Consider the following 13,373-nt stretch of genomic DNA (forward strand, 5'->3'; position numbering starts at 1 on the left):
TGCTACAGTGTAAGTCAGTGTTTGTTAACGGTGCTTCTGGGGACCCACAGCTCCACACAGTGTCCTGAAACCCAGCTGATGAGCTGAGGGAACAGTTTAAACTGCAGAGCTCTGGGTCTCCAGCAGCACGGTTAACAAACAGAGGGGTAATGAGAGCTGCAGGAGAGAGAGTTTACTGGGCTATCTAAAGCCTCCAGCACCCCCCACCTCCCACCAGTCCCTGCTCATTACAGGACGAGTGTGATCGGAGTGCTGTCAGACTGTCCGAGTCCTGCGCTAACAGGCTAACTCCGCTAACAAGAGCAGAGGCCTGTTTCCTACAATTACTGTGTGTATATGGATGAGTAGGAATGTGTTCTGTTCAGTCTGCTATGGGCCTCTTACAGCGTGTTCTGCTCTACTGTACAGTGTCCTTCACTGTTCACTACACTGATGCTTCAGTTTAGTTTCAGGCTTTACTGGCTGCGTTTCATTCAACATTAACTAATATGTATTAGCATTAGCAATAATACCTTAATAAAATCCCAACATACCCATATATACATACACATATGTAATAACAGTGTGTTGAAGAAATGTGTGTCAACTTAATTCCAGGTTAATGTGGTCTAGTGTTTATTCTCTGGGTTATTCTGATAGACACTTATTGTGAAGGCGGGGCTAACCGCAAGTGATATATGTATATGTAATATATATAATATGTATGTAAGTAAGAGTTAATGTCCCCAGAAAAACACTGGTTTTATGGATGACAATGTGTTTGTTTAACCATTTCCTGCCCTCTCCTGGCAGAAGTCCAGTATTATTGGTAGTTATCATCCAAAATCCACTCTATCTAATCAATACACTTCGTTCAATTAAATCAGGTGCTGCTGAAGAAATTCAATAAATCCATGCGAAGTCTGGAGGATAAATCTGGAACCAAACTTTGTTTTTCAAACTAGCTCACAAAAAAATCAACCAATTAAAACAAGAAATTCTTGTGATTTCTTACTGTATAACTGTTTGTTTTTAGATGTCTTTATTAATCACATATGGTGACCACAAACACACTTATTGCCAAATAAATAGTTCAAAATCCTGTGTCTCAGCATACTACAGTACTGTGTGTGTGTGTGTGTGTGTGTGAGTGTGTATGCACACAAATGTTTTATTCTGACACCATTGTAGCACAAAATGTGTTTGTTTATTTTATGTGTTCTGCAGTGTTGATTCAGTGGAGTTGTTCTGCTAAGGACTCTACAGTCTACTCAGCCTGAGGTAATATATCTGTTAGGACAGGAAGAACTCAGGTAGTCATTTGGGGCTGTGGATGCGAGGAGTGATGATGTAGCCTACTTTCTTAGCAGTAAATGCTGAGTGACCCAACAGCCACGACTGCAGACATTCAGCGAGCAGTGATGCCCTCCATGGGTTATCCTGTTAGTGCCAGCACCATTGGCAGACGGTTCCCCTAGCGCAAAATCTGCAGGAACTGTGTGAGAATATTCAAGCTGCGTGGGATGGATTATTGCAGGACATCTTGCTGCTGTCGGAAGACTTGTATCTCCATTTTTGTCGTTTTTCAGTTTTTGCGTAATTTGAAAATGCCTGTTGTCCTGTACATTGTCTGTAAATTTCATGGAGAATTGACCAAAACAAACGGCCCAAAATGACCTGGAAATGCAGTTATTGGAGTAAAATCTCATCACATTACTGTTCAGATGTTTTCCTTCTCCTGTAAAGTTACCGTTTTCGAGATATGTGAACTTCTCTGAGCTCCACAATATCAGCACTCGGTTAGCATGTTCACTCTACATCACCCTACACTCACATCCTGTATTAGAGCTAAAGGGATCCGCAGTCCAGTCAGGTCACATGGTGTACGGTCAGTAATCAGTGCTTCGTTAGGTCAGTGTGGCAGGCTGAGTCACTCCAGTCACGTCCACAGTCATTTAGCCCTAAATGGACATTAATTAGCCCAGCTTCACTGCTGGACCTGTGTGCAGCATTAGCCTCTGCTAATTCAATTAGCTTCAGTCTAATCTGGTGATAAACAGCAGGAACTGCAGCTAATGAACTCCATAACCTCACTGAGCTCAGACGTGGCCTCGCTCTGGGCCTGTGCTCATTTATGAGCTTACCAAGCCCCTTACGTCATTATTCAAATTCCCTTACACGAAACACAGCACGTTAGCGAAGAGGCTGGCAGCTGTTTGTGAGTTTTGTTATTTGTATGAGAAAACTTTCACATAATCATTCACCCATATTTCTCCACTGTGGAGACCAGAGCTCCTCTCTCTCCATCGATAAGCACTGTTAATTTCCTGAACTCTGTGTTTTCTGCCAGTTTAAAATCAGTATCAGTCTGGTATCGTTTCACCCTCGGGTCAAAACGTTCAGGGATCTCTGGTTTACTGGATTAAATCCCACAACAGCACCATAACAGTCCTGCATGTAGGTCAGAAGTGTCTGACTAACGCACACACAAGCTAAACGAACGAAACAAGTAAATAGTGAGAAATTCTTCAGAGCAGAGCTGCATTCGGGCTTCAGTCAGCGTTCAGAGTTTCACTGCAGTTGAATTCATCTGAAGGCATGATTAGAAAAAGTCTACGCTTCATAGTGAATCTCAATTTCAGATACAAACTGTAACCTCTGCAGCTTCTGGTCAGCCTACAAAATTGTTTTGGTTAAACATGCACTGTAGCCTGTTCTGCCTCATTACAGTAGACATACTGTAGAATAAGACTGAGTGACAAACTCAGTGCAGTGAAATCTACCAAGTTATTATTTTACAAACTCAACTGTTCAGAGCAGACGAGCACGTTGGCTGCTGTTCTGCTGTTTTGTGACGTTTGTTTATAAATCTGTACTAAATAGATCTGAACTACGTCAAAAAGATCATGAAATTTATCAAAAGATAATGAAAATTCCCCAAACCACCAGTGCGACACTGACACGCCACTCCCTGTTGACGTTTTGTCACCCCTGGTTAAATTGTCTAGATCCACCAATAGGTTCCAGATATTCAGCCAGTACTTCAAACGTACCTGGTTAACACCTAGAACTCAGGAAACTGTAAAAGACGTTTTATAAACTTAACTCAGGGCAGTCCATTTAGGCCACGCCTACACTTCACCTGATTTAAATATGCTAATCCTGCACAGGGAAATGAGATGCAGTATAAACGTCAGTGTCTTGTCTGGATGACGATCAGATGATGATGACTGGATGACGATGATCAGGAGCCAAATTACAGAAACTTCTTAACTCTGAAATCTGATGTGTTTAGTCTCCATGACGACTTAAGAAAAACAGCATCACACAAACATCCTAACTAGACTAAACCTCCTAAATCCTGTCCTAACTTTAGGATGAACCCCAACAGGGTCCTCACTTCTGTTTAAGGTCCGTTTCTATGGTTTTTAGGCAGCTGAGTCAGCAGCATAGTTCACTACCAGCATAATGAGCTCCATTTATTCCTACTGTAAAACGCTGCTTTCACTGTGAGATGATTTTCTTTTCTAACTCTGCGTTTTAAAGATCTCAGACGCTGCAGACTCGATCTCCACCGCCCCTCTGATCACCTTCGTGTGTTAATGTTGATGATGAAATATTACAGTGATGGTGGTGAATAATGAGGAGACGGAGCTGAACGTGTGTCTGTTTATTAGGAGGAGTAACGTTAGCGCGCTCGGCTAAAGCGTTTGGGAAATGGAGACTGAAACTGGGGAGCGGCGACGCTCTGATAAACAGCAGGGGGCGCTCTCACAGTATTCACAGCTTACAGTTTATCACACTTTAGTTCTGTTTGACCTTTTTTACATCAGTAACAGCAGCTTAACTCACATTTTAACATTATTTTGACTGTGTTTACGCGTCAGCTGTGTGTTTATGGTCTGTTGATAGGAAACAAACATGACAGTTGATTGTCGACTCTGATTCAAGTAGGTTAAGGTTTCCTAACTGGAGATAAGATGCTGTAAGATCAGATAAAATTCCTAAATGAAGATCAGATTTGCTTCTGTAATATGAATTTGTGTAAAATCTTATCTTGACCTGTCAGATCTGAACTTAGGATTAAAAGGGAGGAAGTTTCCGTAATACGGCCCCAGTTGAAGATGATCAGATGATGATGATAGGATGAGGCAGATTGGATAATCGTAATCAGATGATGGTAATCAGATGATGATAATCAGACAATAATGATAAGATTATGATCGGATGATGATGGTTGGAAGATGCTGATTGGCTGATGATTGGATGATGCTGATTAGATCATGATGATTGGATGATGCTGACTGGATCATGATAATTGGATGATGCTGACTGGATGATGACGAGCGGATGATGCTGATTAGATCATGAAGATTGGATGATGCTGGTTGGATCATGATGATTGGATGATGCTGATTAGATCATGATAATTGGATGATGCTGTTTGGATGATGATTTAATGACACTGATCAGATGATGATGACTGATCATGATGGTTGGAAGATGCTCTTTGGATAATAATAATGATCGGATAATGATGATGATCGGATGATGACTGAATCATGATGACTGGATGATGCTGATTGGATGATGATTAGATATTGCTGATTGGATATTGGTGATTGGATGTTGATTTAATGACACTGATCAGATGATGATGACTGATCATGATGATTGGAAGATGCTCATTGGATAATAATAATGATCGGATAATGATGATGATCGAATGAAGACTGAATCATGATGACTGGATGATGCTGATTGGATGATGATCGGATATTGCTGATTGGATATTGCTGATTGGATATTGGTGATTGGATGATAATGCTGAGTGTAAGGGGTGCTGATGATGTGTAACGCTCAGTAATGTTAGATCTATTTTTCGGCACTAATGCTGTGTTTAATTAAACAGCTCTATATTAGACAGAGCGCTAAAATACGGCAGTGACCTGCTATTGGCTGTGCTGGCTTCCCAGAGTCTTTGTAGGCGTGGCTCTGCAGACGGCAACACGCAAAGGCGTCGCGCACCTTCGCAACTGTTTGTGTTGTTAATGTTGTTGTTTGTTAGTTTAGATCAAGTGTACGCGTTGCTTGTGTTGGGGTGTGGCTCTGGGGTCTTGTGTGTGGGAGTGGGGGGGTCACCATCAGGGTGAAGTGTGTGGCGGGTGGAGACCCCCCCCAGTGCTCTGTGCTTTCTGCTGGTGTTTAATAAAGAACACGTTCTCGCAGCAGAAGCACGGCCTTTCCAGTGTTCCTGTTTCTGCTGACGCCACAGTACTGTAATGTATTCATAAGCAGATGTTTATGTTGTGTGTATGAAGACTGCAGGTATAAATCTCTGTATGAGCTTTAAGGCGGCTGTGAGTTTGTTACCTCCTCATTAGCCCGGATGTTCCGTACGGCTCGGAGCTGCAGTCTCCTCCCCAGAAACACCACCACACAGTTCGGCCGACAGTCATGGTTCAGCAGAGACATGCTAAACACACAGACACACAGAGAAGGGTTTCCATTAGACACCACCACACGAGAACACTGTTACTGAATTATCACTCACAGAGAACATTAGTGATGACTATTAATTTACTGTGGTAGTTAGGAGTAGTTGTTATTTGCAGAGCTTATCTAGAACATCTAGTCATTTTTTGTCTAGGAGGTCTGAAGTGTACAGTATGGGGTGGTCCAAGAACCAGAAAGACAAATCAGGATACAAATAATGATGCTCAGACCTCAACACCCTGAATGTGTTTGATTACTTCAGAAAATGATCAACCAGCTTCTAAGACTGAACTTTGGAGGTGTGTCTGCAGATTCTTTGAGGAACTGAAAGTGAGTCTCCTGAAAAGAACGGAAGCTGGAATGAAGGAGTGACACGTATGCAGTGTCTCATTTTAGGGGCTGCGACTTTTGAAGGTTCCATTTCTCGGCCGGACACACCATCGGCACCGTCCCATTTCAAAAGAACATGGAAGATCCTTGAAATGCAGCCGAGAAATGTGTCCTTCTTTCAGCCGAATTCTGAGGACGCACCTGTGTATCCTTCTCAGCCCTGCACTCCCATGAGCCTCTGTGGTGCAGGCTACTACCATAAAGGTGCAGAGCCAGTTTGGAGGGACGGCAGGAGAGTTTGTTCCCATTTGTTTGTAAAAGTTAGTACCAGTTTAACATAAACAGCTGTAAAGGATGTTATGAACGAGTGTTGTTAAATGGACGATCGGACATATTTCAGTATTATATCACAGTTAGTTCCAGCCACGCAAGCTGATTGGTTAAGAGGCACTGTATCACTCCACTGAGACGACTCTGACAGCTGTAGGAGACGCTCAAGACATTTGAACGTTTTTACTTCTTACTTTGCCACAAACAGAAAATGGACAGTTTTAAGATCCCATTTGACCAACAGCCGATTTGGTCAGACTCTGAAGATGAGACGACACTAAATTCCCAAACTGTCATCACCACTGAGCAGCTTTTCAGTCGGCAGCTGAGACAGAAGAACAGCTAAATAACCTGGAATCAGCCAGAAATGAACCCAACACCATTCGCCAAACTAAACGGGCTGTAAGATGCTTTACAGACTGGCTGGAACAAAACAACATTAATACTGATCTGGAAAAACTGACAAAACTGAGCTGAACTTGATATTGCAGCAGTTTTATGGCTCAGTCTGTACTACAAAAGGCGAGGCTTACAGCAGACTGAGCAGCGAGTGGGCGGAGCTCGTTACTCTGACGTAGCAACGAGCTGCTCGTTAAGGAACTATAATTTGGTGAAGGAACTGCGAACATTAAAACATATTAAACGCCGCGTTCACGGCCCAGTTTATTAATTTATTACTGTATTTATTTAACTGTGGTATTAAGGCAATAGAACACTCGAGGAGTGTGTTATCGCCAATAACATCACGGCTGTGATGATCTACGATGCTCCCTCTTGTGTTATATTGCGTAATTGAAGTGTGAAGTTGTCAGTTTACAGTTTTGCTCCCAGAACGTGAGGTAGAGTTAATATTTTAGCTTAGATGATGAACAGCGGAGGAGGTGAAGTTACAGCGGAACCCAAAACAGCCCTTAATTAAAGTGCAACAGGTGAAAGCAGGTAACACTACTAGCCAAAGCTAAATCTGAACTTGAACAAGCCAAGTCACCCCGTTGACTGTGGAGTGGTGGTAGATGGGGAACTCACCAACACTGACTAATCAGATGTCAGGTGTGATTTTGAAGTTAGGAGCAGAGAAACCACAGAATCCAGTTCTGAGTCCTCGGTAGGTCGGATCATTCAGCGCTGTAGAAGCAGAGGAGTCTCCTCCGCAGAACGCTGCTGCTCAGGATGCTGTGATGGACACGCTCTACCTATGAGACTCACTGACTGAACACTCAAACTTCTGATAACAGATTGAGGTGTTGAGGCTGCTGTGTGATGTGATGTGTTATTTGCTTTTTTCCCAAAATGCAAAATGAATAACTTGGACTCAACAGTTTATCTAAGTGGAAATAGAATAAATGAAGGGGGACCTATTTTGCACAATTCTGTTCACAGCATAAATATTTTTTTCTCATTGTTGGTGGGGGGGCGCAGGTAAGGGAATGTTTGAGAAGCCCTGATTTAGTGTAGAGCCTTCCCAGAAGAGTAGAGGCTGTTTCTGCAGCACAAAGTCACTATTAACACCTTCATTTCAGAAGAAACTCTGGATCAGCAGGTGTCCACAAACTTTTGGACAGTATTTAGTTGCCTTTATTCCAGCTTCCACTCTTTTCAGGAGACTCACTTTCAGTTCCTCAAAGAATCTGCAGACACACCTCTAAAGCTCAGTCTTAGAAGCTGGTTGATCATTTTCTGAAGTAATCAAACCCATTCAGTGGTGTTGAGGTCTGGACTCTGGGGTGGTCAGTCCATCGTTCAGCTTCTTTGTTTGATGTGTCCGTCTCCTTTTCTCAGTGAGGTTCTTCTTGATCAGCTACACATCCTTTCAGACCCACAGCGCTGAGTCGTCTTCTCACAGTGGAAGGATGGACAGAAACACCTGTGGATGTTTTCAGATCTGATCAGCTTGATTTTCTCCTCTCTCTCAGAGATGAGAGCTTTAAGTGCTGTTTATCTGATGGGGCAGTTTTGGGGTCGACCAGCTCTTCCAGGTGGTTGTTAGGAGCCCCATTTTCTCTGGAGCTTTTGCTTGTTGTTTCTTTATGCAAGTGAATTATCTTTTATCTAATCTCCTCAAACATCTCCTGAGAAATCAGTGACTTGTACTCACTGCCTGTTCTGAGAGGAGGTTAAATGAATGACTGTTGTCCTGTAGTGAACGTCACAGGTGCATCTGCATGGCTTTTCAAGATCACCTGTGAGGGCCTAATTGGTGAGTGCATGTGAGAACAGCTCGTTCTCCTGCTCCTCTAATGCTGCAGGAATCATCTTTAAAGCTCAACCAACAAATGACCTGTGTTTTCCTCGCTCTGCTGAAACAGCAGCTCAAACGGCCTCTGCAGTAAATCCAGCTCGGTCACTTCCTCACAGACACAAACACGGCCGCCTCACCGGGACGGTTCTCATCTTACTGTTAGCAGAACGTTAGCGGTTCTCTTGGAGGTCTAAAGCAAAGCTGGAGTTTAGCTCATCCTGGCACTCAGAGCCAAAACTTCCTGAACACACAGTTTAAATCCAAACATTAATTTGAGCGTTAATGTCGGCCCCCCGGCTGTGTTTGCCCACTCTAATCCTGCATTTCAGACTCTGGAGAGGTTCTCAGAGACGCTGCGTTTGGAACCGCAGACGCCCACACGGAACCATAAACACACACTCTGTATTCTCAGATCGCATTATTCCTGCAGAATCACCTCTACCTTAATAATCCTTATTCAATAAAAACATACAGATTTAAATATTACAAACTGTAAACATCATTTACTTTAATTATCTATTTATATTTATCTATTTATTATAATTCTGTGTCAGGTTATCATAATATGTATAAATTTAATGTATTAAAACTACATTATTGTTATTATTATTATTATTATTATTATTAGATACATTATTCTTTTTATTCACACTATTATATATTTTTAATATTCTCAGAAATCTACAATTTTTTGTACGACTACATTCTGGACATTATTTATAAAAAATATTTTTGATATTACTTTTATCAAAACATCATTCTGGATGTTAATTTTATCAGAACGATGTTGAGGTTCAGAGGTGAATCAATGTGAAATCAAGTCTCCTGAGTCTCACAGATTTACGGAATATTCACTCTAAATTATGTCTGCATAAAACAGATCATACACTCACTTTATTAGAACTTCATTCTGGATGTTAATTATATTCTATTTTTATTTATTCTGTTTATAGAGGGTGAAGTAGAGGTGATATTTACAGCTCATCATCATCATCATCACTTTTATTTATATAGCGCCTTTCCCGATGCTCAAGGGCGCTTTACAATCAATACACACACACACACACACACACACCACACACACACACACTCACACACACACACACACACACACACACACACACACACTCATACACACACACACTCATACACACTCACACACACACACACTCATATACACACACACACTCATACACACACACACACACACACTCACACACACTCATACACACACACACTCACACACACACACTCATATACACACACACACACACCCACACACACTCATATACACACACACACACACCCACACACACTCACACACACACACACTCATATAGACACACACACACACACACACGCTACTACTGGGCCTGATGACATCATCTCCTGAAGATCTGAGCTGATCTGCTGTTTGTGCTGTTCTGTATTCGACTGTGTTGAATTGTATGAATTAAATTTTTCATCAAACACTTCCTGAAATCTCTGCTGTTGATATTTCACTCATCGGCCGTCGTCCCCTCAGAGCCGATCTCTCCTCCTGTCCTCCGTCTCCTCAGAGCCGATCTCTCCTCCTGTCCTCCGTCCCCTCAGAGCCGATCTCTCCTCCTGTCCTCCGTCCCCTCAGAGCCGATCTCTCCTCCTGTCCTCCGTCCCCTTCAGAGCCGATCTCTCCTCCTGTCCTCCGTCTCCTCAGAGCCGATCTCTCCTCCTGTCCTCCGTCCCCTCAGAGCCGATCTCTCCTCCTGTCCTCCGTCCCCTCAGAGCCGATTTCTCCTCCTCAACAAGCCTGAACAGAACCTTCAGAGGAGCTTCAGCTCAGCGCGGAACGACCTGTCACCGGCGACCCCCAGCGCCGCCGCTCAGAACTGAGACAATGAGACGAAATTACAGGGAGGGACGAGAAAAACGCTGAGCAAACAGGAGAACACAGCGCAGGGACGTTCCGCTCGAACCGCCCAGTCTGCTCTCTGTTTTGGCAACAAGAAACATCAACAAACCAGGCAGAACGTGGAGCTGAGAACCGGAGTTCATCAGCTACTGTTACAGTCTAATGAGCTTCAACGCTGACGTCACTGCCTTCCATTCACACTCACACTCACCTTCACCTTCACCACGTTCTACCACCCTGTACGTGGTCCACCACGTTCTACATCTACTATCCTGTACATGTTCCACCACGTTCTACATCTACTATCCTGTACATGTTCCACCACGTTCTACATCTACAATCCTGTATGTGTTCCACCACGTTCTACATCTACAACCCTGTACATTCCACCATGTTCTATATCTACAATCCTGTACATGTTCACCACGTTCTACATCTACAACCCTGTACGTTCCACCACGTTCTACATCTACAATCCTGTACGTGTTCCACCACATTCAACATCTACAGTCCTGTACATGTTCCACCACGTTTCTGTATCTGCCATCCTGTATGTGTTCCAACACGTTCTACATCTACCATCCATTATGTGTTCCACAATATTCTACATCTACTATCCTGAACGTATTCCACCACGTTCTATGTCTACCATCCTGTACGTGTTCCACCACGTTCTACATCTACTATCCTGTACATGTTCCACCACGTTCTACATCTACCATCCATTATGTGTTCCACAATATTCTACATCTACCATCCTGAACGTATTCCACCACGTTTTATGTCTACCATCCTGTACATGTTCCACCACGTTTTATGTCTACCATCCTGTACATGTTCCACCATGTTCTATATCTACCATCCTGTATGTGTTCCACCACATTCTACATCTACCATCCATTATGTGTTCCGTCACATTCTACATCTACCATCCTGTATGTGTTCCACCACGTTCTACATATACCACCCTTTATGTGTTCCGTCACATTATACATCTACCATCCTGTATGTGCTAAGAGCAGATTGGGTTCTCCTTTTGAGCCTTGGTTCCTGTCAGTGGTTCTTCCTGATGCTCTTAGAGAGGTTCTCCTTTGTAGTCTTGGTTCCTCTTGGTTTTAACACTTAAAGAAACTTCACCTAATGTAAATGAGTAAACTGGTAAAGAACCTTTATGTTATGTAAAGATTCTTTATAGTCTCACATATCTCATTTACAAACATGGTTCTTTTATGGCATTGCTTAAAGAACCCTTTAAGGCACCTCACTGTAAGAGTGCAGAAAGTGCTACTCAAATAAAACCGAACTGAATCATTTCCAAACAGCAGCTTTAATTATTTCTGAAGAAGCTGTGACCAGAAAAGTTCCTCCAGACACCTAGATACACCTGAGCACCTGAGCACACCTGAGGAAACCTGAACACACCTGAACACACCTGAATCAGTTTCGCAGTGATAACGTTCTCAAATGCAATGCAGACGTGCTGTAAAACCACAGTGTGGACAGCAGAGGCTCCAATTAGCGCTCCGTGTTTCCATCTGCTGCTCTGCCGTGAACACAGGCTGCTGAAGGAACGATCTTTGGCTGTTTGTCATGGATGACGGCGTTCCTGCTCCGCTGGGTGTCTGCAAATCTTCGTGGATTTCCAGCTGTGGGCCGTTTGCGTCTGATAGCAGTACAATAGCCGGTGTGGCTGCTGGAGCTTTAGCGCCCGTCTCAGACACGCCTGAACCCCAGGAGATGGGCTGAGGAGCGCTGAGCACATGACAGCACAAATCCCCCAGCATGCACCAGGCACGGGTGCAGGGATTAGTCGGATTCGGCCGCGTCTCATCCGGCCGCGGAGCAGCAGCTAGCGCGGGAGCTAACGTAGGTCAGCACGGTTCAGGAATTACACAGACAGGATTAGCGTCAGACCCGAGGGAGACGGAGCGACGGCGCTAACAGGGCTCTGCCTTCTAACTGCTGTACAGTCAGTGACAGGATGTCTGTTATTTGTGTCCAGTATTTTCCCATAAAACACTTGAATAAAAACAAAACAGATCAATTATTCTGCCATGTCTCCTTTATGTGCATGTTTTCAATGCATCAAAATAAAAGTCATTTTAGGCATTTATGCTGGTAACACTTAATTCAGACAAACCTAAACCTGACCTAATCCTAACCTTAACCTCAACCTCAGCCCAAACCCTAAACCTCAACCTCACACTGACCCTGATTGAGATTCAACCGACGTTCAATAAACGATACAGATGATCTATTGGGTGAAAATATAAAAAAAATGTATAGAACTATTTTCAAAGAGGTTCTATATAGAAACATCACATAAAATCTACATAAATCTATAATCTACAAATCACAACAACCTGTCTGTGCCTGTAAAAACTAAATCTAAATTTTAATGTAAACTGAAAGAAAAATAACTGTTAAAACTGACGAGATTAAAGCTCTAAATAAATAAATATATAAACAAACAAATAAATAAAATGAAAATTTCAGATCCATAGAAATTTTTCATTTTTAATTTTCACTCTTAAAGATGGTTCTTCAAGGGTCATTTAGTAAAGAAAAGGGTTCTATATAGAACCATGAATGTTTAAAAAAACGCTTTGCGTGATTAAAGGGCTGATCTTCCCCTCGTAGTGTTTTCTGGAGACGCATCTAAAGTGTCCACATATCTGTTTGTGTGTTTGTGGTCATTCTGGTCTGTGTTGTTGGTGTTGATCCTCCTGCAGGGCTGTATCTGCAGTAACGGTGATGAGACGAACTCCATCAGAGCACAGAGTCACAGCTCACCCACCAACATTCAGTAAACAGAGCCAATCAGCGTAGTTGGTTAAGGTGAAAGTGGGTAAAAGGCCCTCGTTGAGTGCACTGGGTTTTTAACCATTAGGTGCATCAGCCTATGAGATACACCTGTGTGTTAGCTGCACTCACCTGGGGTAGAGCCCCACTCCAACATCCTGCAGCTCACCATTACTGATACTGAAGCAGTTACAGGTGACCTGGAACACAGAACACAAACAAAACAGGACCTTAAAGCACATAGTAAAGTACAGGGGAAACACTAAAAACACGATCCACGTGTTTGATCATCCTTTTAATTTTTAT

The 13,373-nt window shown here is 42.9% G+C and overlaps 1 protein-coding gene across 2 annotated transcripts in view; it reads right to left on the minus strand.

Annotated features, from left to right (window-relative positions):
- smyd3 (SET and MYND domain containing 3) overlaps positions 1–13,373 on the minus strand; it is a 234,947-nt gene that overhangs the window by 40,630 nt on the left and 180,944 nt on the right. For both annotated transcript variants that reach the window (XM_036593329.1, XM_036593328.1), the window contains exons 6-7: positions 13,200–13,267; positions 5,353–5,455 (exon numbers count right to left, since the gene is read on the minus strand). In XM_036593329.1, the coding sequence (XP_036449222.1) occupies positions 5,353–5,455; positions 13,200–13,267 (171 nt within the window). The remainder of the gene's footprint in view (positions 1–5,352; positions 5,456–13,199; positions 13,268–13,373) is intronic.

The sequence above is a fragment of the Colossoma macropomum genome, unplaced genomic scaffold (assembly GCF_904425465.1).
Source record: "Colossoma macropomum unplaced genomic scaffold, Colossoma_macropomum, whole genome shotgun sequence".
Classification (NCBI taxonomy): Eukaryota; Metazoa; Chordata; class Actinopteri; order Characiformes; family Serrasalmidae; genus Colossoma; species Colossoma macropomum.